Source organism: Fukomys damarensis, unplaced genomic scaffold (assembly GCF_012274545.1).
Source record: "Fukomys damarensis isolate Sample0158 unplaced genomic scaffold, DMR_v1.0_HiC HiC_scaffold_37, whole genome shotgun sequence".
Taxonomy (NCBI): domain Eukaryota; kingdom Metazoa; phylum Chordata; class Mammalia; order Rodentia; family Bathyergidae; genus Fukomys; species Fukomys damarensis.
The window spans coordinates 7,352,417-7,375,111 of NW_022900949.1; the positions used below are offsets into that span (position 1 = coordinate 7,352,417).

The window sequence follows — 22,695 nt, forward strand, 5'->3', positions numbered from 1 at the left end:
GCGGCGACAGCGCTGGGGTCGCCTTTTCGAGGAGCTGGACCGGAACAAGGATGGCCGCGTGGACGTGCACGAGTTGCGCCAGGGGCTGGCTAGGCTGAGTGGGAGCGACCCAGATCGCGGCGCCCAACAGGTACCCTTGCCGGGGACCCTTCCTGGTGTACAGCTCCGGGATCCCCTGGAGGGAGCGGCGGAGCCCCGGGGACTACCTGTGGCTGGACTCCAGGACCTCTGTCTCCGTTCCCTTCCCCTTGCCCGCCCGGGTCTGGCCTAGTGGGATCGAAAGGCAGGTGGCCAAGGCGCCTGCGAGCTGGCCGCCCGCACTGGCGCCCCGGTGGTGGGCCATGTCTGCCAGGAGCCAGAGCAAGCGCTTCCCTGCCCGCTGTCCCGGACACGCTCTCCGGTGGACTCTGCACCGCCGAGACACGTCCTGCCCCCACCCCCAGTGGACACACCTTCCCGCTTCCTCTGGGCACCCACCGCCCAGCCTCCCTGCTTACGAGCCCTGCCTGCCCTTTCCGGGCCTGGCTCGCTGGCGCGCCCCCACTCCCCACCCCGGGCCAGGACTCGGATCTGGCGTGAGGCCACCTGAGCACCGTCAGTTACTCTTCTCCCTCCCCACCTTGCAGGTCCTTCCTGCCCACAGCCCCCACAGGTGCCCCTGAACCCCCCCGCAGCGTCCTTGAGAACTTCAGTCTCAACTCCCACTTTCCAGGTGGGGAACATGGAGGCCAGTGGCCTCCCATCCCCTCACTGCCCAGAACTGGCTCTAAAAGGGACTGCCACGGGGACAGGCTTTTGGGAGTGACAGCTGGGAGAATCAGCTTTGGAGACAGGAACTCAAGGTTACCACTTTCCCGGGACTCTGTGACCTTGAACTAGTTACATGACCTTTGCAGAAACTCAGTTTCCCCGCCAGGAAAACCAGAGCGCAGCCCTGCGCCTCACACAGCCATGGTGGCCTTGACATCTTGCTGAGGAGCTGACTGGGGGGGAGGGTGACGTCCCCGGGCCCCCTTCCTGGAATGGCTGGGGGCTCTGGGTTCCTGAGGCGGGAGGCCCATATTGTGCCCCTTCCAGAGGCGACGCGGCCTCCTGGAGCCCACTCTGCCCCCTCCCCCTCTGCCAGGACCTCTCCTCCCAGGAGGCAGAGGTTGAGGCAAGCGGTGGCCTGGACCTGGAGGAATTCTCGCGCTACCTGCAGGAGCGGGAGCGGCGCTTGCGGCTGATGTTCCACAGCCTCGACCGCAACCAGGACGGTAAGCAAGGCTGCAGCTGCAGCGGGGACCAGGGAGGGCTGATGGGGTTAGAACTGGCAGTGAGCGGCAAGAGCGGGGAGGGCTGCTTCTCCCGATGACGATGACGCACGGGCTATTTTGGGAGTTCTCCCCACCCCCCATCTAGGTGGTTCCAGTCCTAGGCAGCCTAGCCCACTTCCTTTTCCCTTCTGAAGCAGGACCCCTGTTATCCCCCTTAGATTTTGCTGGGCCACAAAGATTCTCCCATAATGCCTCTGGGTTCCCTAGGGGACAGAGATACCCCCACCCGGAGGACCCCCAACATCACGCACTACGTTCATTCATTCATAGAACAGGGGACTCCAGTATTACCTGGTTCCACCTCTCTGATTCCAGTGCATCAGGGACCTCACTGCACCCCCTACAGCCTTGCCCTGGGTTTCTGGATCTCCTGGTCTCCCTAGATCATCTCCGTTCCAAGCAGCACTGATCCTTGGTACTGGGCCCCCTGCAGTCCCCACACACCCTTCCCCGCCTCCAACCCACTTTGCAGGTCATATTGATGTCTCTGAGATCCAGCAGAGTTTCCGAGCTCTGGGTATTTCCATCTCCCTGGAGCAGGTAGAGAAGATTCTGCACAGGTAAGGGGCCGAAGGGGCAGAATTCCAGGTAACTCCGGCCCCTGGGACCCTTGAGTCATCACCGTCTTCAGAGCAACAGCCAGTTCGAGGGAGGAAGAGCTGAGAAGTTGGGCTTCGGAGTTGGGCAGATCTTGAGCCAGTTGCTTGACCTAGAGGCCTCAGTTTTTGTTTTGTTTTGGTTTTTGGTTTTTTGTTGTTGTTTTTGGTACCAGGGATTGAACTCAGGACCTTGTGCTTGCAAAGCAGGCGGCGGAACCACTGAGCTAAATCCAAACCTCAGTCTTGCCTCACTGTAACATGAGGGTACCAGGCTCCCCTGATAGACTGGGTATGAGGAATCACACAGGATGACCCAGGGAAGGTGATGACAGCAGAACTAGAAAGGCAGAGAGCTCCGTCTCGGTGTACCCCAAACCTGCAGACCCCACAGCACCTCGCCCAGCGCCAGGCACTGAGCTTGTGCCCACCCTGCCCCCAGCATGGACCGTGACGGCACGATGACCATTGACTGGCAGGAATGGCGAGACCACTTCCTGCTGCACTCACTGGAGAACGTGGAGGACGTGCTGTACTTCTGGAAGCATTCCACGGTGAGTCGCGAGAGCCACCTCCCCGGGCTTGGGAGGCTGGGCCCGACCACCACAGGGGGAGCTGCCGAGGAAGGGAGCCGTTTCTCTCTCCCTGCGCGTGGGGTTCAGGAGCCCGGGGACCCTTCTGGGACACTGCCACTGTCTGGGCGGAGTACGTCAGCCTTACTAGGGGGCCTTGGGGGGCAGTCTGTGGGGACAGAGAGTCCAGGGAAGAAAGAGCTCACCCACCGGGTGGAAGACCAGTCCCCACCCCCAACCCTCAGAACCCCCGCTCTGCCGTGTTCTCTTCCCATGCATAAGGGATCTGCTTCTGGACAGAAAAGTTAGGAAGCCACTGGGTGCAAGAGATCTACCGGAAGTGGGGTGGTTGCTCTCGATGCCCACTTCTTTAGACAGTGTCTAAAGAGGACCGTCCATGGGATCTAACGGGATTCTCTGTGGAGATCCAGACACTGCCATCCCAGAACATCTAAGGGGACCTTGATTAGGGATTCTACAATGGGGAGGAAGAGATCTCTGGGAGATCTTGGAAGGCCCCAGGAGGGATCTGCGGAAGTCCTCTCGGAAGGTTCCTGGTCAGAGCTGGTGTGGCTCCAGAGGGATCTTCTGGAACCCTTCCATGGGAGACCCTTGAGTGGGATCTGATGAGCTCTAGGGGGATTATTCGATGGCACATGCTTGGGTAGGATCCAGTGGTGAGATGCGGTGGATGTTTTGGTAGGATTTGATGGGTCCTTTGGAGGTTTAAGGTGGGATTTGATGGAAACTTTGTTGGGATCTGGCGATTCTTTGGTGGGATTTGTTGGAGGGATCTTAAGATCTTATGTGCAGACCACTGGGTTGGACGTTTTGGAGGCATTCATGGGATCCCAGAAGGGTCTTCTGGCCTCTCCAAGCAGGATTCATTAGTGGAGTCTGGGGTGTTGTGGGATCCATGGAGAAGACTCCACATTTAGGACCCCACGTGGTGTGACACCTCCAGGCCCTGCCTGTCCTCAGGTCCTGGACATCGGTGAGTGCCTGATGGTGCCGGACGAGTTCTCGCAGCAGGAGAAGCTGACGGGCATGTGGTGGAAACAGCTGGTGGCCGGCGCGGTGGCAGGGGCCGTGTCCCGCACGGGCACCGCACCTCTGGACCGCCTCAAGGTCTTCATGCAGGTGAGGGGCCCTCCAGGGTAGGGTCCAGCCTGTGCCCAGGTCTGGGACCCACGCTGGATCTCCAAGGCCGCCTTGTCCCCCCCACTCAGGTCCACGCCTCGAAGACCAACCGGCTTAACATCCTGGGGGGCCTGCGGAGCATGGTCCGGGAGGGCGGCGTCCGCTCCCTGTGGCGGGGCAACGGCATCAACGTGCTCAAGATCGCCCCAGAGTCCGCCATCAAGTTCATGGCCTACGAGCAGGTGGGGGCGTGGGGCTCAGCCTGGCGTGGGGACTTCGGGGTTGGCTGGGGGCGCAGGGTGCACGGGGCTGCTCTCCTGCACGATGCCCACAGCGGCGGGACAGCCGGTGAACGGGGCTCAGGGAGCTTCCCCCCAACGCCCACCCACCCCGTCCATCTGCACCCTCAGATCAAGCGGGCCATCCGGGGACAGCAGGACACGCTGCATGTGCAGGAGCGCTTCGTGGCTGGCTCCTTGGCCGGTGCCACGGCCCAAACCGTCATTTACCCCATGGAGGTGAGGAGGGGGTGTGTGGGGGAGACAGCCGTGACTATTCGTTCCTCACTGCGCACCGCGCCTGGGGGAGGCAGCTCGGCCTCTCCCTTATTCAGGACGGCAGCAGCCCATGGAAATAGCGCCATCCCCGATCCAGCCTGTCTGGGAATTACAGTTTGGACTGGCTGTTGCCATAGGAGCAAGTAACCTCTGGGAACCCAGACCTTGGTTAGAACTCATCTGGTAGTAGTCATAGCAACCAGCCATTTCCAGGTATGTTTCTTCTAAGGATAGAATGTTGTTCCCAGAGGTTCTCATCTCTAGATACTCGTTTCACCAAAAAAAGAGAAAAGGAAAAAAAAAATCATTTTAGGTTTCAGGTTGTGAGGTAAGGGAAGTCTTGAGATGAGCAAGTCAGGCCTGGGGTGGTGGACTCAAAAGTGGTAGAGACCCAGGTTCCTTTTGTCCTTTTTGCTGTCCCACCAACTTGGCATGTAGCATCCACCTCATGGTCCAATGGGGCTGCTTGTGCTCTGCTCGTCACATCCCACATTCCAACTAAAAAGAAGCCACAAAAGAGGGACTACCCCCTTGTCTTTTTCTGAAAGTCACGCATGCCTCTCTTCTTTCCTCCTGTTTTATTAGCTAGGAGTTAGTAACATGCCCATATACCTAGAGGGACTGGAAAAGGTGGATTATATTTCTAGTGGCTGTGTGCTTGCTAGAAGTTATCTTGCTATTAATGTGGAGGAAGGGAACATGACATTGAGGTGGGCTGTCACATGCTACTCTGCTAGGCATCACCGTTTCTGATATTTCTGGGGACGGCAGAAGATTGTCAAGTATGTAAATGTTTTTGCTTTGCATGACTGGGGGCTGAACCCAGGGCCTTTGCACTGAGCGACGTCCTCAGCTCTTTTTATCTTTATTTATTTATTTTTGGTACTGGGGATCGAACTCGGGTCCCTGCACTTGTAAGGCAGGTGACGGCACTGCTGAGCTAAATCCTCGGCCCTTTTTATCTTTAATTTTGAGATAGGGTCTTATTTATTTGATAAATTTCCCAGACTGGCTTGGAACCTGTGGTCTTCCTGCCTCAGCCTCCCAGAATCCTGGAACCCAATTATAATTTTTGCTTGATTCGGTTCTCCTCGGGGTCTCTGCCTCAAGGAGTAGCTATTTCTAGATCTCATCCCCCCTGGATGTGATGTTCAGGCTGAGCAACCTCTCCAGGGGTCACTGGCTCCTTCTAGGTGCTGAAGACGCGGCTAACCCTGAGGCGGACCGGCCAGTACAATGGGCTGCTGGACTGCGCGCGGCGGATCCTAGAGCAGGAGGGGCCTCGCGCCTTCTACCGAGGCTACCTTCCCAACGTGCTGGGCATCATTCCCTACGCGGGCATTGACCTGGCCGTCTACGAGGTCGGTGAGCAGCCCACCCTCCGGGGTTGGCCCTGGGGGACGGCTCGGCTGGCTTTGGTCACTGGGAGTTGGGGTGCCTGACAGCAAGCAGATGAACCTCAGAGGTCCCGTTGTTCCCCAAAGCATGCAGCAGACGTAGCCTTTGTCGGAGCAGGGAGCTCCTGATTGCTCATCCAGGTGACTAGGGACCTTGCACTTGCAAGCCAGGCGGCAGAACTCCCCAGCCCTATGTTTTATTTTATATTGGAAGGTCTCAGGCGGGCTTTGCCATTAGGAGCAGCAGTGTCAGGAGGCGTGTGGAGGAGCGCCCGGAGCCGGTGACATCAGAGCCAGGAGTGAAACACACTGTCAGGAAAGGAGTAGAAGCCTTGAGCAGCTAGAGGGAGAAGATTAGCACAGGACATGGCAACAAAGGCTAGCAAGGAGTCCGTGAGGAGGAGCTGGGTTTGTCTTAAACGCGGGTGGGTGGGGCTGAGGGTCATGGGCAGCAATAAGAAGCAAAATTTTTGTTTGTTTTTGAGACAGGGTCTCACCCTGTAGTTTGGGTGAACTCCCTAAGTAGCCCACACCAGTCTTTAACTCAGGGTGATCCTCCTGCCTCAGCCTCCCAAGTGCAGGGGGGTTACATAAAGGCATGCACCTCGGTGCTTGGTTTGTGTTGGGTTTGTTTTTTTTGTGTGTGTTTGCTTGCTTTTGTTTCTTGATGCTGGGGCCAAAAATCAGGACCTCACAGATGCTAGGCAAGTACTTTAGCACTAAGCTACACCCTCCACCCCAGAACAGTTCTTAATAGCTCACTGAACATCTATTTGGCAAACGCTGCTCTAGATCCAAAAGGCAGCTGTTAAAATTGCAGAGGTGCTGGGTGCAGTAGCACTGTATCCTCAGCTACTCAGAAGGCTGAGACAAGAGGATTGCTTGCACCAAGAAGTTCAAGGCCAGCCTCGACGTCATAGCAATACCCTAAGACAGTGTCTTAACTGCAGAGGCAATGAACACTTGCCTCAGTTGGTCCTCGCCTGCACCTGGGCCAGACATTACTGTCGATGCCAGCACTGACTCCTCATCACAGCCTCAGTTCCTGGCAGACATTATGAGTGGATGAGAACAGCAGCCTGACTAGAAGCTTCTGGAAGGCCCCTGGTCCGCCTCTTCCCTCCTAAAGAAAGAAACCTGTGCTCCCTACTGTGAAATATGAACACATGGGAGGCCATAGATATAGCTCACTGGGACAGCGCCTTCTGGCAAATGCAAGGCCCTGAGAGCCATTCCCAGTACCAACACCCCACACACACACAAAAAAATATGAACAAATAGCCCCAAAATCCAAGTTTTATCCCACTTTGATAACCAAACAGATTTAGAAATAAATCTGCCAGGCGTGGTGGCGCACGCCTGTCATCCCAGCACCCGGGAGGCTGAGGCAGGAGGATCGCTGTGAGTTCGAGACCAGCCTGGGCTACACAGTGAGTTCCAGGTCAGTCTCAACTACATAGTGAAACCCTGTCTCAAAAACAAAAACAAAAAACCAACAAAGTATCATAGACCATTTAGTTAGGGAAACATTTTTTTTTCTTTTTGGTTAGTGGAATCAAACTCAGGATCTGTGTTTGCCACACAGGTGCTTGGCTGCTGAGCTACATTCCTGGCCCAGACCGTTTAGTTAAAAACACAGAAATGCACTGTCCCGCAATCCCGGGTCAGAGTCCAAACTCACATAACCAGCAGCACTCTGAAACCTGTCAGGATCCTCCCGGCCACGGCCTGGCTTCTGCTGCTGGCCACAGTCTGAGTTAGTCTCTGATCGATGACTGTTTTTCAGACAAGGCCTCCAAACTGGCCTCAAACTCCTGGGCTCCAGCGATCCTCCTGCCTCAGCCTGCTGAGAGGCTGGGATGACAGGTGTGTGTCACCAAGCCGGCAGCATTGCTTGGCTACAGACGTGTCGACCTCTGCCTCTGCTGTCACCTGCCTTTCTCCTGTGCCCGCGTCTGTCTCTGCACGTCCGCTCTTCTCAGAAGGACACGAGGACAGGTGTGATGGCGCGTGCCTGACATCCCAGCCACTGAGAGGCTGAGGCAGGAGGATCACAAGCGTGAGCCCAGCCTGGACAACTTGGAAAGACCCTGTCTCAACATGAAAAAAGGGCTGGGGATGGAGCTCAGTGGCAGAGCACGTAGCAAGCACAAGGCCCCGGATTCCGGCTCCATCGCCCAAAGTACATAAATACAGACACCAGTCACAGTTACTCATCTTTACCACAAGAGCCTCCTCTCACACCCAGGCACGCGGGGTTAAGACATCAGCACACCTTTGGGGGACACAATTCAAAACTCCTGACTAGCTGGTGTGGTGGCACATGCCTGTCATCCAATCTACTCAGGAGGCTGAGGCAGGAGGATCTCATATTTGAGGTCACCTAGGCAACTCAGGAGACACTGTCTCACCATAAAGCCAGACAAACTCCTGCGTTATCAAGGAAGTCGGCAAGCAGAGCTCTGCCCCTCCAGGATCAGAAGCAGCTGTGGCAGGTGGAAAGGGAGCAGGGGTGCTGATAGACCATCAGTTTGGTATGGTTTTGGTTTTGGTTATTTGAGGCAGGGTTTTGTTTGTTTGTTTGTTTTGAGATAGGGTGTGGCTGTAACCCAGGCTGGCCTTGAATTCACTGTCATATCCCTGCCTCAGCCTCCTGGGTGCTGGGGATTATTGGCGTGTGCTCTATACCGGGGTTAACAGCGTAAATTTTTGAGGTTGCTTCTGGAATGCTGAGCACCGGGCAGCCCGAGCCTCCCAGCCTGGAGCAGAGGACCCTCCCACAGCAGAGGGAGCACTGTGCTGGCTGCCCCGGAAAGGACCTGGGAGGCTGTCCGCTTCCTGTGGTTCTTTACAAACTATCACCAGCGGTGGCTGAGAGCCGCACCATTGTGTCATCTTGGCCCAGGGAGGTTCCAAGTCCAGGGTAGAAGACGGCCTGGCTTCCCGAGATCCCGGTGGTGCCTTCCATTTGGGGAGCCCGAGGGAAACCCCATTGCTTTGCCTTTCCAGCTCCTGAGGCACCAGGGTCCCTCGGCTGTGGGCCTCCTCCGTCTTCAGAGCCGGCTGCGTGGAGCCCTCTCTCCCTCCACCTCTCCCCCACTTCATTCCTTATTATTGGGCTGGGATTTAGCTCAGTGCTTCCGCTGCCTGCTGCTGCCTGCTGCAAGCACAATGTACCCCAAAAACAACGTATCTTGTTTATTTCGGCGCTGGGGGTTGAACAGAGGCCTGTACTGTGCCACTGAGCTCCACCCCATCCCTCCCTTTAGGACCCTTCCTAAGGACCACTGTGAGGGCCAGGGATTTAGCTCAGTGGTTCTGCTGCCTGCTTCGCAAGTGTAAGGTCCCGAGTTCGATTCCTGGTACCAAAACAAGACACGCCTGTGTCCCAGCTCTCGGGAGGCCGAGGCAGGAAAATGGCTGAGAGTTCAAGGCCAGCCCGGGCTCCGTAGCAAGACTGTCTCAAAACCACCAGAAAACTAAAGAGTCAAATCAGAAAGAGCTGGGACATTGCTCGCTGGCTCGGTGCAAAGGCCCCAGGACACTGGGCGCCCTCCAACGGTGCGGGAAGCTCACAGTCAAAGCCCTTAGCTTCTCCCTTTCAGCAGCCTCCTGGGAGCCTGGCCAGGTCCTGCTCAGGGGTCCCAGGGCCTGGGCCGGGCAGTTACAGGGCCTCGTTCCCTCCGGGTGGACGGAGAGGAGGGCCCGGCTTGGTGCTCCTCAGTTCCCGGGTCCTGGAGCACAGCCGGCTGCAAGGTCCCTGACCCAGGCTCTGCCGCTGCCACCCTCCCCGCTCCCTCCAGACCCTCAAGAACCGCTGGCTGCAGCAGTGTGGCCGCGAGTCGGCTAACCCGGGGATCCTCGTGCTCCTGGCCTGTGGCACCATCTCCAGCACCTGCGGCCAGATCGCCAGCTACCCCCTGGCTCTGGTCCGGACCCGAATGCAGGCCCAAGGTGAGAGCAGGCTGGGAGGATGAGGCAGGAAAGTCTCCCCACTTGAGGTCCACCTGCCCTTCCCCAAGCCCTTAGTGGTAGAGCCCTGGCGTGGGATCCTCCTGGATTTGGGAGGCCTCTGTGCCTCAGTTTACCCATGTTTGGTATCAGCAGAGGCATCCTTTACCCTTAGGGAGCTGAGGGGGAACTAGGGGAACTGTCTGGGAAAAGCATGCTGGGAGTCTTATCCCGAGGCCCTGTTGGCCCTGGTGTGGCTTTTCCAGGAGAGTAACCTGAGCTCCAGTCTGCAAGGCTGGGCTGCAGTGTGCAGGAGGCTAGGAGCAGGTTAGGGAGAGTCAGGCCCCTGCCTGGCTATTGGGGTTTTTTTCTATATTTTTCTCATGGTTTCTTCTCTCCCTCGTCGATCCATTCCCTTGAGTATTTTATCATTTGTGTCTCATGATTTTCACCTGGAATCATCAGTGACTATGAGACATAGTCCCCAGCCAGGCGTGGTGGCCCATGCCTGTCATCCCAGCACTCGGGAGGCTGAGGCAGGAGGATCGCTGTCAGTTCGAGACCAGCCTGGGCTACATAGTGAGTTCCGGGTCAGTCTCAGCTACATAGTGAGACCCTGTCTCAAAAAGCCAAACCAAACCAAACCAAACAAAAAAAACAGAGAGACAGAGAGACATAGTCCCCAGACAGAGACTACATGGCAGAAAGGCTCAAAGAATTTTCCATGGAAGTATCAATTTAGGGCTAAATAAAGGGGAAGAGGGGAAACCTCGCTTAGACTGGGGTTCCATGGGGGTCCCCTCAAGGGCTGGCTTTGGACTAGAGCTGGGGGACGTGCCTAGGGTTAGGCAGGAAGGGAGGGTAGGCTGAGTTCCAGGAAGTGACATTTCTGCGCTCTCCCTCACGCGCCCGTGAGTCCTTGTGTTTCTGTGCGCCCTCTCGTGTGGTCCCTGGGTCCTGGCACCAGTCGAATGGTCCATGACTGCGCTGGCCAGGCTGTCAGTCGGACCCTCCTCCCTCCTGGTGCAGCGCTGGGGTAGGAGGCGGAAGGGGGTGGACTCGGCCTCACTCGGCCTGCCCTCCCCAGCCTCCCTGGAGGGCGCCCAGCAGCTCTCCATGACAGGTCTGCTGCGACACATCCTGGCCCAGGAGGGCGTGTGGGGCCTGTACCGGGGCATTGCGCCCAACTTCATGAAGGTCATTCCGGCTGTGAGCCTCTCCTATGTGGTGTACGAGAACATGAAGCAAGCCCTGGGGGTCTCGTCCAGGTGAGGGACCCGGAGCCCCTCCTCACCCTGATCCCTCACCCCGTCGTGGGTGCCTCCCGCACTGCCGCCCTCAGCCTCTGGACACTGAAATCCCAGCCATGGATTCCGGGTGCGCCCCACCCCGGACCACTGGACCGCAGTACCCCAAGTCTAGATCCAAGATCCCCCAAGTGTGCTGGATCCACACTTCAGCAGCTCATATCTAATACGGGAACCACAAAATCCCGGATGATCCACACCCCAGCCCTGAACCCCTGTCCCCCTAGATCCAGCACCCCACGTCCCAAAGGTGGGTCCCACCTTCCCTGTGCCACCCCCTGGATCCTGGACGCCCACGTCTTAATCACTGGATCCCCAGCCACTGGAGCACACGCCCTTCTGTACCCCATCACCCAGACCCCAGATCCCTCAGGCACCAGATCCAGACCCCTGTACAGCACTGGGTCCTCGATCCCAACCTCACTGGCCAGTCGCGATCGCCACACAAGCCTTGCCTCTCCAAGCTCGGCCACTGGATTCTGGATGTCGAGAAACCTCAGCCACAGGATCCTGTCCGTGCAGGGCCTCGATCCTGGGGCCCCCACTTCCGAAGCCCAGATCCCTTCACCAGACCCCTGGATCCCTGAATTCCTTTACCTCGACCCCTGGGTCTCAGGTCCTTCGGCTCTGACTGCTGGATCCATGCATTTCAAGCACCCTCACCACCACCTTGACCACTGGCTCCCAAATTTCCAGTCCACAGCCAGGGGATTCCAGGTTCTGGATTCTACATTCCTTCCCCTGGGGCACTGGTTCCTGAGACCTCGGTCCGGGAGGCACTTGTTAACCCTCCGGGCCGCTGAATCCTGACCCTCGGCCCTTGCATCGGGGACCCCATCTGAGGTCCACGCCTGCAGCCCTGGGGAAAGCCCCACTCCCACACGCTGGCTCCAGAAAAGTGGCGATCAAGGCCACGCGGTGAGGGTGGGTGCCGGACCCCCCACCGCCCCTGCGCACACCCGTCCCGTGACCCCAGCACTGACTGCCTCCTCTTCACCCCCCACGTCTGCCGCATCTTCCGCCCCTGCCCACCTTGCACCCTAACGGACCCCCAGAGCCCGAGTCCCTGGGAGTGGCCGGTCCCTTCTTCTAGGGGCTGGCGAACGGGCGGTCTGAGATGGTGGCACATTACGGGGTCCTCCCCTCCCCGACACTGCCAGCCCCTCTCGGGCTTCAAAAATGGATGAGCCAGAAACAGATGCACACATCTAAGCCCCAGCATCCGGGGATGCGGAGGCAAACGAACGAAAAGGTCAAAGCCCGCCCGCTCACGCCAGGTCTATTTTTCTACGGGAGAGGAGAGTAAAGCCACCCCCGCACCACCCCCCTTGGCTTTTTGCCCTTTAGAGTCGCGTTCTGAGCTTAGGAGAGTGGAGCCCCGCTCTCCTCCCAGTCCTTAGGGGACCCCATGTGACGGGAGGACCCCCCACAGCTGCCTCCTCCTGCCTCCACCTCACTCTGCCCTGGCTGTGTGTTTCAAAGGGGGTAAAAAGGAGGAATAAATTTTCTAAGCTCTTTCACTGTGTTTTTGTTTTTCTGAAAAGAGAGGGGTTGGATATGGGACCGTATCAACCCACGAAGAAGGGACAGAGGCTGTTTCGCCACTCACAAGGCTGGGGGCGGCAGACTCCCAGATGGGACCCCCTTTTAGAGTTCGGTTCTGTTTCCATCTGGAAAGCAGAGTTGAGGTGGAGTCCATATTCCTGACCTCTTTTTCGTTTGTATGGGGCAGGCTCAGGCTGGCCTTGAGCTTACTATGTAGCCCAGGCTGTCCTGGACTCAACAGCAATCCTCCTGCCTCAGCCTCCCAAGCTGTGATATTACAGGCGTGTGCCACCACGCCCAGCATGGCCTCTTCTCATTTTATGCATTTTTTTTCTAATTCCACATGCTTATTGACCAGAGCATATTACTACAAACTGGGTGGCTTTGTTTGGATTTTGCTTTTTTTTTTTTTTTTTTTTTTTTATGCACTGGGACACGAAAACAGAGCCTTCACACTGAACTACATCCCCAGCCCTTTTTTAATTTTTAATTCTGAGACAGGATCTCAATAAATTACTAAATTACCCAAGTTGGTCTTAAACTTGCAACTCTGCTGCCTCAGCCTCCCAAAGTGCCGGGGTAACAGGCATGCACAAACTGGGTGACTTCAGGAATTTTTCTCTTGGGCCAGGAATTTTGACTCAGTGGTTCTGCCGCCTGCCTTGCAAGCACAAGGTCCTGAGTCCAATCCCTGGTAGCAAAAAAAAAAAAAAAAAAAAAAAAAAGGTTTTCTTTTGCATTTTTATTGTTATCAGTACATGTTGGAAGTATGTAATAATTATAATCATCGTGAAAATTTTTGTTTTGCTTTTGGTTTTTTGAGACAGGGTCTCACTATGTAGTTGAGACTGACCTGGAACTCACTATGTAGCCCAGGCCAGTCTCGAACTCACAGCGATCCTCCTGCCTCAGCCTCCCAAATGCTGGGATTACAGGTGTGTGCTACCACACCCAGCTAACATTTTTTATCATGGTAAAATATACATGATATAAAATTTGCTGCTATATTTTAGGGCAGAAGAGCCAGGGGTGTTGACAGCACTTGGGAGGCTGAGGCAGGAGGAACACAGAGAGTTCCAGGCCAGCCTGAACTACTTAGTGAGACACTGTCTCCAAAACAACAAAAACCAAAATACATTGAAGGGCAGAGACATTCGGCACATTCACATCACCTCTGCCCACCTCCAGGACTCTCTCCTCTCCCTGAACCAAACCTCTGTCCTCATGAAACAGAGCACATAATATGTGCCAGACTCAGGTCTAGGAATGGGAGGCAGCAGGGTGTGGTGGCACACGTGTGTAGTCCCAGCACTCGGGAGGCTGAGGCAGGAGGATCGCTGTGAGACCAGCCTGGGCTACACAGTGAGTTCCAGGTCAGTCTCAACTACATAGTGAGACCCTGTCTCAAAAAAACAACAAAAAAAAAGTAGATATGGGATGCAGAAGTGTGGATGAAACAGACAAAACATAGGTAAATATGTAATAGGGTAGAAATCAAAAGTGCTATGAATAAAAGCAAGAGAGAGAGAGGGAGTAACAAACATTGCAAGGCTAGGTTTAGAGTGTAAATAGGTTAAATAGGGTGGTCCTGGAAGGCCACATGAAAAAGGTGACCATTTGAGTAAAGACTTTAAAGTGGTAAAGGAGAGAGCTATAGTGGTGTCCAAGAAAAAGCATTCTAGGCAAAGGGCACGGCACATGCAAAGGCCCTGGGGCAGGACAGGTCAAGGAGGCTCTGTTGCTGGAGCAAAGGGAGCAAGGGGCAGAGAGAAGGAAGGGGAGGCAGGGAGGGGACAGGCGGGCATGCAGAGCCCAGTAGGCTGCAGGGAGGATTTGGGCTTTGGCCCCAAGGAGGTGGGAGCCATGGAGGGCTGAGGGCAGAGGAAGGAGAGATGCGACTCTGTGATCATAGCGCCCTCTGGTGGCTCAGGGACTGACCTTTACGGGTAGTGAGGGCAGGACTGGAGGAACAGAGCCATGGAGACTGCCCTAGTCCCATGAAGCCCAGGGAAGCTGGCTTCGAGTCTGTTGACCTAAAGAGCTGAGAGGATGGAGGCGCCTTCCACTAAGATGCTCTCGGATCCTGTTTCCTAAGCATGCAGTATAGTCCATGCCTTCCAATTTGAAAAAGAAGGGACCTAAAGAAACTTGAAGGCAACACGGCAAAAGCTGGACATGGTGGTACACGCCCGTTATCCCAGCGCTCTGGGAGGCTGAGGCAGGAGGAGCACGTTAGAGCCGAGCCTGGGCAACTCGGAGAGACCTTGTCTCGCAATAAAAAATAAAAAGGGCTGAGGGGCCGGGAATTTAGCTCAGTGGTTCTGCTGCCTGCCTCACAAGCACAAGGTCCGGAGTTTGATCCCCAGTACAAAAAAAAGGGGGGGGGCTGGGGCTGGAGCTCAGGGTGAAGGCCTTGGGTCATCCCCAGTGCCACAAAAAATTATAGATCAAGTGGCTTTAGCAAAGGGCATTTATTCCTCATAGTGCTGGGAGGCTGGAAGGTCCTTCCAGTCCTGGTGAAGGCTTCCCTTGGCTTGCAAACAGCTACTATCTCGCTGTGTCTTCACAGTGAAGACAGAGGGTTAGAGCTCTGCTGTCTCCTCCTCCCAAGTGCTGGGGATTGAACCCAGGGCCTTCACACTCAGCTCCACCCCCAGCCCTCTTTATTATTTTTGGGAGTCAGGGTGGTGCTATGTAGGTAGGCCATGGCAGAAACGGCACGGTGGGAGGGGCTGGGGAGAGAAAAGCCCACATCCCGAGGTGACCAGGAGGCAGAGCGGAGGGAGACACTGGGGAGGGAGACATAACCTTCGGGTCTCTTCTCTTCCCTCCAGGAAGCCACCTCCCAGCCCTGGCCTGCGTCCTAACAACCTGGAACTAATCAATGAGTGAATCCACCGATGAGTAACAGCACCCCTAACACCCAGTCACCTCCAAAAGCCCCACCTCTGAACACATCCTTTTGGGGGACGGGTAGATCTAAATCATAATAGACATTCACGTGGGCTAGATGTGGCGGAGCATAGCATAATCCCAGCGGTCGGGAGGCTGAGGCAGGAGAATTACCATGAGTGGGAGCCCAGCCTGCGCAACACAGCGAGTCTGAGACCAGCTTGAACTACACAGCGAGACCCTGTCTCAAAAAACAAGAACTAAGGGACCTTAGCAACATGTCTTCTCAACCTCCAAATTCTGTGCCATTGAGAGGGCTTTCACATAAGAATTTCAGCAGGACACAATTCAGTTCACCGCAGTAACATCCCCACGGGGTTGGGGGACAGGGTGGGCCATCACTCTGCCCACCACACCCACGTCGGTCACAAGGGTCTCTATGACTTCACCCCAGGGGTCCCAAGTGACCACGTGCTCCCACCAGCCACTCCTACCTCCAGCTGCCGTGGGTGTTGGTCCTGAGGACTCGCAGGACTCCGGCTCAAGGGTCCGGACCCTGAATCAGAGGGTCAAGGGCCCGCCTGTCAAACCCGGCTCTGAGCCTCCTCCCGCACCCGCGCCCCGGCCACCTCCGCCCTCCCGGAACCCCGGCTGTACACTTGTGTACGGGTTTGTGTTCGGTCACGTGGCTGAGGGCCATCCTGACCACCTCCCGTCCCAGCAGCTGAGTGTGCGACCTCGGAAGTCCCAGTGCTTCCGGCCTGGACCGCAGGGGAGGGATCCCCGCCACACAGCTAGGACAGAAGCCCGGAGGAGGCCAAGGACCTGCACGGGCTGGGGCTTCCCTGCAGGTGCTGGACACGGGAGAGCAGCTGATGGTCCCCGTGGAGGTCCTGGAGGCGCAGAACAACGGGCCCCTGTGGAAGTTTCTGCTGTCGGGCGCCGTGGCCGGGGCGGTGTCCCGCACGGGCACGGCGCCTCTGGACCGCGCCGAGGTGTACATGCAGGTGGGTGCGCAGGGCTCCGGGACCACAGGGTGGGGCTGGGGACGGACAGAGCTCAAGGAGGGGGTTTGGGCCGAATGGGGCTCCCACAGGGCGACGCTGGGATTGGAGTTGTGGCCAGTGGGGTGGGGGGCTGCTAGGGCCGCCTGGGGGACGGGGACCAACCCCGAGCGGGGGGCTGAGCTTTCGGAGACCGCGCAATGGGGCGAGGTGTGTGCGCGCAGGCCTTTGGGTGGGCTCTGGAGACTAAACCAGGCTGCAGCTGTTAATCCCAGCACTCTGGGAGGCTGAGGCAGGAAGATCAAAAGTTTGAGTCCAAGTGGAGTCACCTCACAAGACAATGACTCCTTATTGTGAGAGCTCAGAATGTAGTCCCCGCGCAAAGGCCTTGGTTTAATCTTCAATACGCTGGGTCGGCGTTGGGTCCCGGCTGGGGTGCAGGTGCAGGGGCGCTGGAGGGTCCTCATGGGGCCTCCCCCCAGGTCTACTCCTCCAAAAACAACCTCATGAACCTGCTAGGAGGGCTCAGGAGGATGGTGCAGGAGGGCGGCGTCCGCTCCCTGTGGCGGGGCAACGGCATCCACGTGCTCAAGATTGCCCCCGGAGTCCGCCATCAAGTTCTCCGTCTTCGAGCAGGTGGGGCAGTCTGCGGCGCCCCGAGCCCTCCGCTCAGGGTCAGCTTCTGCCTCACCGCCCTCTCCCCTCCAGTGCAAGGGCTACTTCTGTGGAGAACACGGGTCCCCGCCCTTCCGGGAGCGGCTGCTGGCGGGCTTCCTGGCCGTGGCCATCTCGCAGACGCTCATCAGCCCCATGGAGGTGAGCGCAACTCTGCCAGCGGCTGCAGGCCCCGCCCTCCCCTCCCCCACCCCTTCCCTCTGCTTGTTTTCTTCTCCTTCCTTTCCTCCTTTCGGGTTTCTTCTCATCCTCCTCTACCTTCTGCCCCCACCCCCACTTTCCTATTATGAGATAAACGTCCAGCTTTGACTTCTTAGCCCCAGGCAGTCATTTCAACGCTGCGCTGTGTCCTGCACCAGCCACCCGCCTCACCACAAGGTCCAAGATGCACCTTTGGAATTTACCGAGTTCCTGCATATGTTCCGGTTGATTTGGGGCCTCTTTTCCTGTTGTGTTCTCTCTCTCTCTAACTGAAGCTATATCTATCTGTAACTGAAGCACTGAGCTATATCCCAAGCACACACACCCCCCACACCCCCACACCCCCCGCTTTCTTTTCTTTGTTTTTTGAGACAAGTCTCACCAAATGGCTAAGTTGCCCAGGCTGAACTTGAGCTTGTGATCCTCCTGCCTCAGCTTCCTGAGTTAGGATTACAGCTGTCTGTTACTATGCCCAGCAATTTGGCCCTTCTAAGAACAACAGGAAGCTGGGCATGGTGCTACCTGCCTGTAATCTTAAGCACTCAGGAGGCTGAGGCAGGAGGATCACAAGTTCAAGTCCGGGCTGGACTATATAACTAGACCATCTCTAAAAAAGAAAATCAACAGGAAGGGGTGGGAGTGTGGCTCATGACCCTGGGTTCGATCCCCATTACCACATAAAAACAAAGCTTCGAATCCCTGATTTCTTGTGTGACTGGCCTACTCTGGACACCTTCTGATTCCCTTAAACCAACTGATTAAAGTGCTTTAATTAGCTCTGCAAAATAACTCTGACCATTGACTGGCACAGTGCCTGGCCCAATCGCGGGATGCCGCCCTCTGGTTCTCACAGGTGGGTGGGCAGGTGGGAGGCACCTTGCAGGGCTACAAATGGCTGGAGGAAGCTTGGACTGTCGTGAAATAGCCAAGGCTGGGTGATCGAGCAAAGAAGTGAGGGTTCTTTGGCGCCCAGCACTGGAGGTTCAAAGGTGACGGGTGACAGCCTTCTGCTGGCAGAGGACATCGTACTGTGAGAGACAGAGGGCACGGGTGCAGGGTGCTGTCCTTCTGATAAAGCCACCAGGATCCCAAGTTCTATTCCTAGTCACCTCCTGAAGCAGCCTCTCTTGACCCGTGTCACATTAAACTCCTACACTCCTTACCCCTCACAAAGGGATTCAATTTCCAAACTTGGGGCCGGGGATTTAGCTCAGTGGCACACAGAAGGTCCTGAGTTCGATTCCTGGTACCCACCCAGCCCCGCAAATTCTACACACTTGGAAGCCCTGTGGAACCCTCAAATTACATCTAAACCACGGTAGAGACTGCCTCAAATTTTGCCTGTGGTTTTTTGGTTTGTTTTTTTCTTTGCTGTGCTAGGGATTGAACCCAAGATATCCATAGCCCTTTCTATTTTACTTTATGTTACTGATTTATTTAGGTTTTCTTTGGTATCAGGGATGGAACTCAGGACCTCAAACTTGCTAGGAAAGCGCTGCACTGCTGAGCTACATCCCTGGCCCTGTGTTTTTGTTTTTTTTTTGGTTTTTTGAGACAGTGTCTCACTATGTAATTGAGACTGACCTGGAACTCACTATGTAGCCCAGGCTGGTCTCAAACTCACAGCAATCCTCTTGCCTCAGCCTCCAGAGTACTGGGATTACAGGCGTGAGCCACCACACCCGGCTCGTTTTTTTGTTGAGACAGGGTTTCACCCTGTAGTCCAGGCTGGCCTTGAAATCACTATGTAATCCTCTATGGCCTCAAACATGCCTGGCTCAGATTTTTTTTTTTTGGTACCGGGGATCAAACTCAGGTCCTTGCGCTTGCGAGGCAGGCAGCAGAACCAATGAGCTAAATCCCTGGCCCATGGCTCAGATATTTTGATATGGTGGTATTTTGTCAAAATTCTGGCTTCTGGCCAGGCATGGTGGCATGGATGTAATCCCAGTACTCTGGAGGCTGAGGCAGGAGGATCACTTCAAGTTTGAGGCCAACACAGGCTACAGGGGAAGTTCAAGGCCAGCCTGGACAACAGAGTGCGATCCTGTCTCAAAAGAACTCCCCCCAAGTCAGGCTTCTGGTTTCTACAGACTGGTAAATCTGGCCCTGTGAGGCCTGCATTCCTGCAGTGCCGTAGGATCATCAGGAGTTTGAGGCCAGCCTGGGCTACACAGTGAGACCCTGCCTCAAAAAAATAAAAGCCAACAACAAAAGAGACGCTAACATGGCCAGGGATTTAGCTTAATGATTCCACCACCTGTCTCGCAAGTGCAAGGTCCCAAGTTCAATCCCCGGTACCAGAGATAAAAAAAGAAACTAACAGACCTCACTGTCCACACCCACTCCCTTAGTCCCTTGATTTGTTGACACATGAGCTTCGCAACCCTGAGCTCCACATCCAGGGTGCGAGACCAGTGGCCTCAGTGCTCCCAGTCAGTAGGACGGGGGCCAACAGCGGCACTGCTGAGGTCCCGGCGAGGATTGAACCAGATGAACTTGCCCCCACCCCAGGTGCTCAAGACCAGGCTGACCTTGCGCCGGACAGGCCAGTACCTGGGGCTGCTGCGCTGCGGGAGGCAGATTGTAAGGAGGGAGGGCGCCCGTGCCCTTTACCACGGTTACCTGCCCAACATGCTCGGCATCATTCCCTACGCCCGCACCGACCTAGCAGTCTATGAGGTGACGTACCCTGCCACAGAGGGCTTTGTTCTTTTTTATAGCTGTATAGTATTCCTCCGTGTATAGAGACCACATTTTCATTCATTTATTGATGAATATCTCGGTTGACTGCACATGTTGGCTCTTGTGATATTCTTGTCCTCTTCTTTTGCAGATGCTACGGTGCTTATGGCTGAAGTCAGGCAGGGATATGGAGGCCCCCAGAGGCCTGGTCAGCCTGTCCTCCGTGACTGTCCACAACCTGTGGACAGATGGCCAGTTATCCACTGACTTTGGTGCACACCGGGATGCAGGCACAAGGTCAGCCTAGCCTTAGTGGCCACCACACATGACCTGGGTGCCTTTTCCAGCTCTGAGTTTCCTCATCCTCTTGCTTTTGATTTTTTGAGACAGGGTCTCCATATTAGTTCTCCTGCCTCAGCCTCCCAAATCGCTGGGATTACAGGTGTGTACCACCACACCCAGAATCCTCTTGAGCTGATTCCTAGACCTCCACAGCTGATCCTGGCCACCTCTGCTGACCTTTGAATTCACCAAGACTTTTTTCTTTTTTTTTGTTTTTGCAGTTGGGATTTAACGCAGGGCCTTTACAGTAAGCCATATCCGTATCCCCTTTAGGTTTTTTGTTTGTTTGTTTTTTAATTTCGTGAGACAGGGTGTCACTGTATAGTTCATCCTGGCCTTGAACTTGCTATGCAACCCAGGCTGGCCTTGAACTCACAGCAATCCTTCTGCCTTAGCCTCAGGAGTGCTGGGAGTACAGCCATGTGCCACACCCTGCTTTTTTGGGGGGAATGGGGAGAGACAGGGTCTTGCTACATTGCCAAGGCTGGACTCAAATTTGTGATCTCCCTGCCTCAGCTTCAGGGAGTGTTGGGATTATAGGTGTGCAGTGCCCTGCTCAGCTCCACCAAGATTTATTACATTACTTGGGAGGCTGAGGCAGGAGGATCCCTGTGAGTTTGAGACCAGCCTGGGCTACATAGTGAGTTCCAGGTCAGTCTCAACCACATAGTGAGACCCTGTCTCAAAAAAGAAAAACAAAACAAAAAACAAAAAAGGCTACTGCATCCCTCAATCTGATCCCAAGCCTCAAATTAATCCTTTACAAAGTCACTAAACTAGGCATGGTGGTGCAAGCCTCTAATCCCAGCGCTCAGGAGGCTGAGGCAGGAGGATCACCACAAGTTCAAAGCCACCCTGTTCTACATAGTGAGATCAAGGCCAGCCAGAACTACAAAGCAGGCTCTACAGCAAAAAGCAAAAAGTCACTAAAGCGAACATCTATCTCCCACATAACTCCACCATTCCCACAACAGATGACCCAGACATTCACACTGATCCTCAAGACACCCCCCAAATGACCATCTAGCCTCTGCCAAACAGACCAGTTCTGAGCTTGCCTCTGTCTCCACAGACACCGCGGAGGGCTCCAAGTCCGCCATGAGTGGAGTCTTTCGGCAGATCCTGGCCGAGCAGGGCTGGCAGGGGCTGTACCGAGGCATGACTCCCACGTTACTGAAGGTGTTGCCGGCGGGTGGCATCAGCTAGGTGGTGTATGAAAGCCATGAAGAAAACACTAGGCGTGTAGGCCATGAGCTAGATGAGGCGTCCTAACAGGAAATGGGGCAGAAGCTTCGGTGTCCCTGGGCTCCCTAGAGCCCTCCAGGGCCCCAAAGAGCCCACTCATGCAGATTTTGGTTTCAAAAGCCAGCTTGGGGCTTGCCTCAGAAGATATCCGGGGGTCCCTGCCCAGACTACAGCCTGGCTTCTGCTCGGCTCATCCTGGCTCTAGCACTAACGATGGATGTGGAGTCAACCGGATATACAGATAAATCTCTGCTGGCCGTGTCTGGGATGCGGGATTCTAGAAGCTGAGGCCCTGGGATCCGTGGTTCCACGACGGGAGCCGCGGGTTCGGATCCCTTCAGCGAAGACAGTAGGGAGACAATCACGCTGGGGAGAGGAGTTGGTCCCATGATTTCCGGAACTGGGTCTCCTCCAGCTCTGAGGCCACCTCGACCCCGGTAGCATCTGATCTACCAGGCCTCAAGCAAGCCACGTGCCGGGCCTACCAAGCCAGGACGCTGAGGCGCTAACTTAGACTGCAGGCCCAAGCTCGGTGAGCCGGTCACCGCCGTACACGTAGGCTGCCATTCACTGCGACTCCGGCTAATCCGCTCTCGCTGTCTGAGGACCGACTCCGCCCCAATGCCGCTGCGCTTTCACTGGCTCCCACCAAAACTGGGCAAGTTTATTTTCTTCGTTGCCATTTGCCCAGAGCTGTGTCAGTCATCTAACACCCGCCCCTATCGCTCAGCTATTGGTTAAGAAGTGAAGGCTAGAAAAGGATTCTGGTTAATAAGAAAAGCAATCAAGAGCAAATCCAAGCTCGTCACTCTATAGTCATTAGCGATTGGATTAAATTGACCGACAATCACTACAATCACTGCCTCTCTTGCATGTTTATTGGCTTGCGTGCCCGACGATCGCCAGCCCTACCAGTCCAAAGAGGTCTTTTGCTAAGCCCCGCCTTCCACCCCACGTGACTCTTCGGCGCCATTAATACTATTCCGAAGCCGCCCCAGGAATCTAGAACTCACACCCCATTGGGCGTCCTGCCTTCCCGGACTGCCATGATTTGCCCAGACAGAGCCGGCAGCCCGCAGTCCATTGCCTCCAAGAACAGTCAGTCACTCGGCGCCTTCCGCCCACTGCCTCTCAGGGCAGTCCGATTGGCCGCCCGCTTCCAGGGCTCGTGATTGGTGTGCGGGGAACGACGTCCCCTCCCTATAGGTCATGCTACACCGTCCATCAAGACGCCGGCGGGAGGGGGCGACCCTCTCCCCCTCGTCGTCTT

The 22,695-nt window shown here is 55.8% G+C and overlaps 3 protein-coding genes across 8 annotated transcripts in view; 2 read left to right on the forward strand and 1 right to left on the reverse strand.

The window, feature by feature from the left end:
• The window catches only part of Crb3 (crumbs cell polarity complex component 3), a 6,980-nt gene extending 6,502 nt beyond the window's left edge, over positions 1-478 (reverse strand). For both annotated transcript variants that reach the window (XM_010634766.3, XM_010634764.3), the window contains exon 1: positions 207-478. The gene's annotated coding sequence lies outside the window, so the exon portion shown is untranslated. The remainder of the gene's footprint in view (positions 1-206) is intronic.
• On the forward strand, positions 7-12,016 carry Slc25a23 (solute carrier family 25 member 23). Of its 5 annotated transcripts, none has more exons than XM_019209140.2 (12): positions 54-130; positions 627-712; positions 1,127-1,256; positions 1,789-1,876; positions 2,355-2,466; positions 3,466-3,624; positions 3,714-3,866; positions 4,035-4,142; positions 5,375-5,542; positions 9,382-9,532; positions 10,617-10,797; positions 11,064-12,016. In XM_019209140.2, exons 3-12 carry the CDS (start codon positions 1,226-1,228, stop codon positions 11,644-11,646), a joined length of 1,734 nt encoding a protein of 577 aa, XP_019064685.1. In that variant the 5' UTR covers positions 54-130; positions 627-712; positions 1,127-1,225; the 3' UTR covers positions 11,647-12,016. The 5 variants fall into 5 exon arrangements, with proteins under 5 accessions (XP_033615416.1, XP_019064685.1, XP_033615415.1 ...); XM_033759524.1 differs by having other exon boundaries at positions 10,653-10,797; XM_010634762.3 differs by having other exon boundaries at positions 11,194-11,563.
• Positions 12,017-15,162: 3,146 nt separating this feature from the next.
• Positions 15,163-17,601, forward strand: LOC104869513 (translation initiation factor IF-2). The gene is made up of 4 exons (XM_033759602.1): positions 15,163-16,280; positions 16,760-17,093; positions 17,270-17,377; positions 17,589-17,601. Exons 1-4 carry the CDS (start codon positions 15,713-15,715, stop codon positions 17,599-17,601), a joined length of 1,023 nt encoding a protein of 340 aa, XP_033615493.1. The 5' UTR covers positions 15,163-15,712.
• The last annotated feature ends 5,094 nt before the right edge of the window (positions 17,602-22,695 follow it).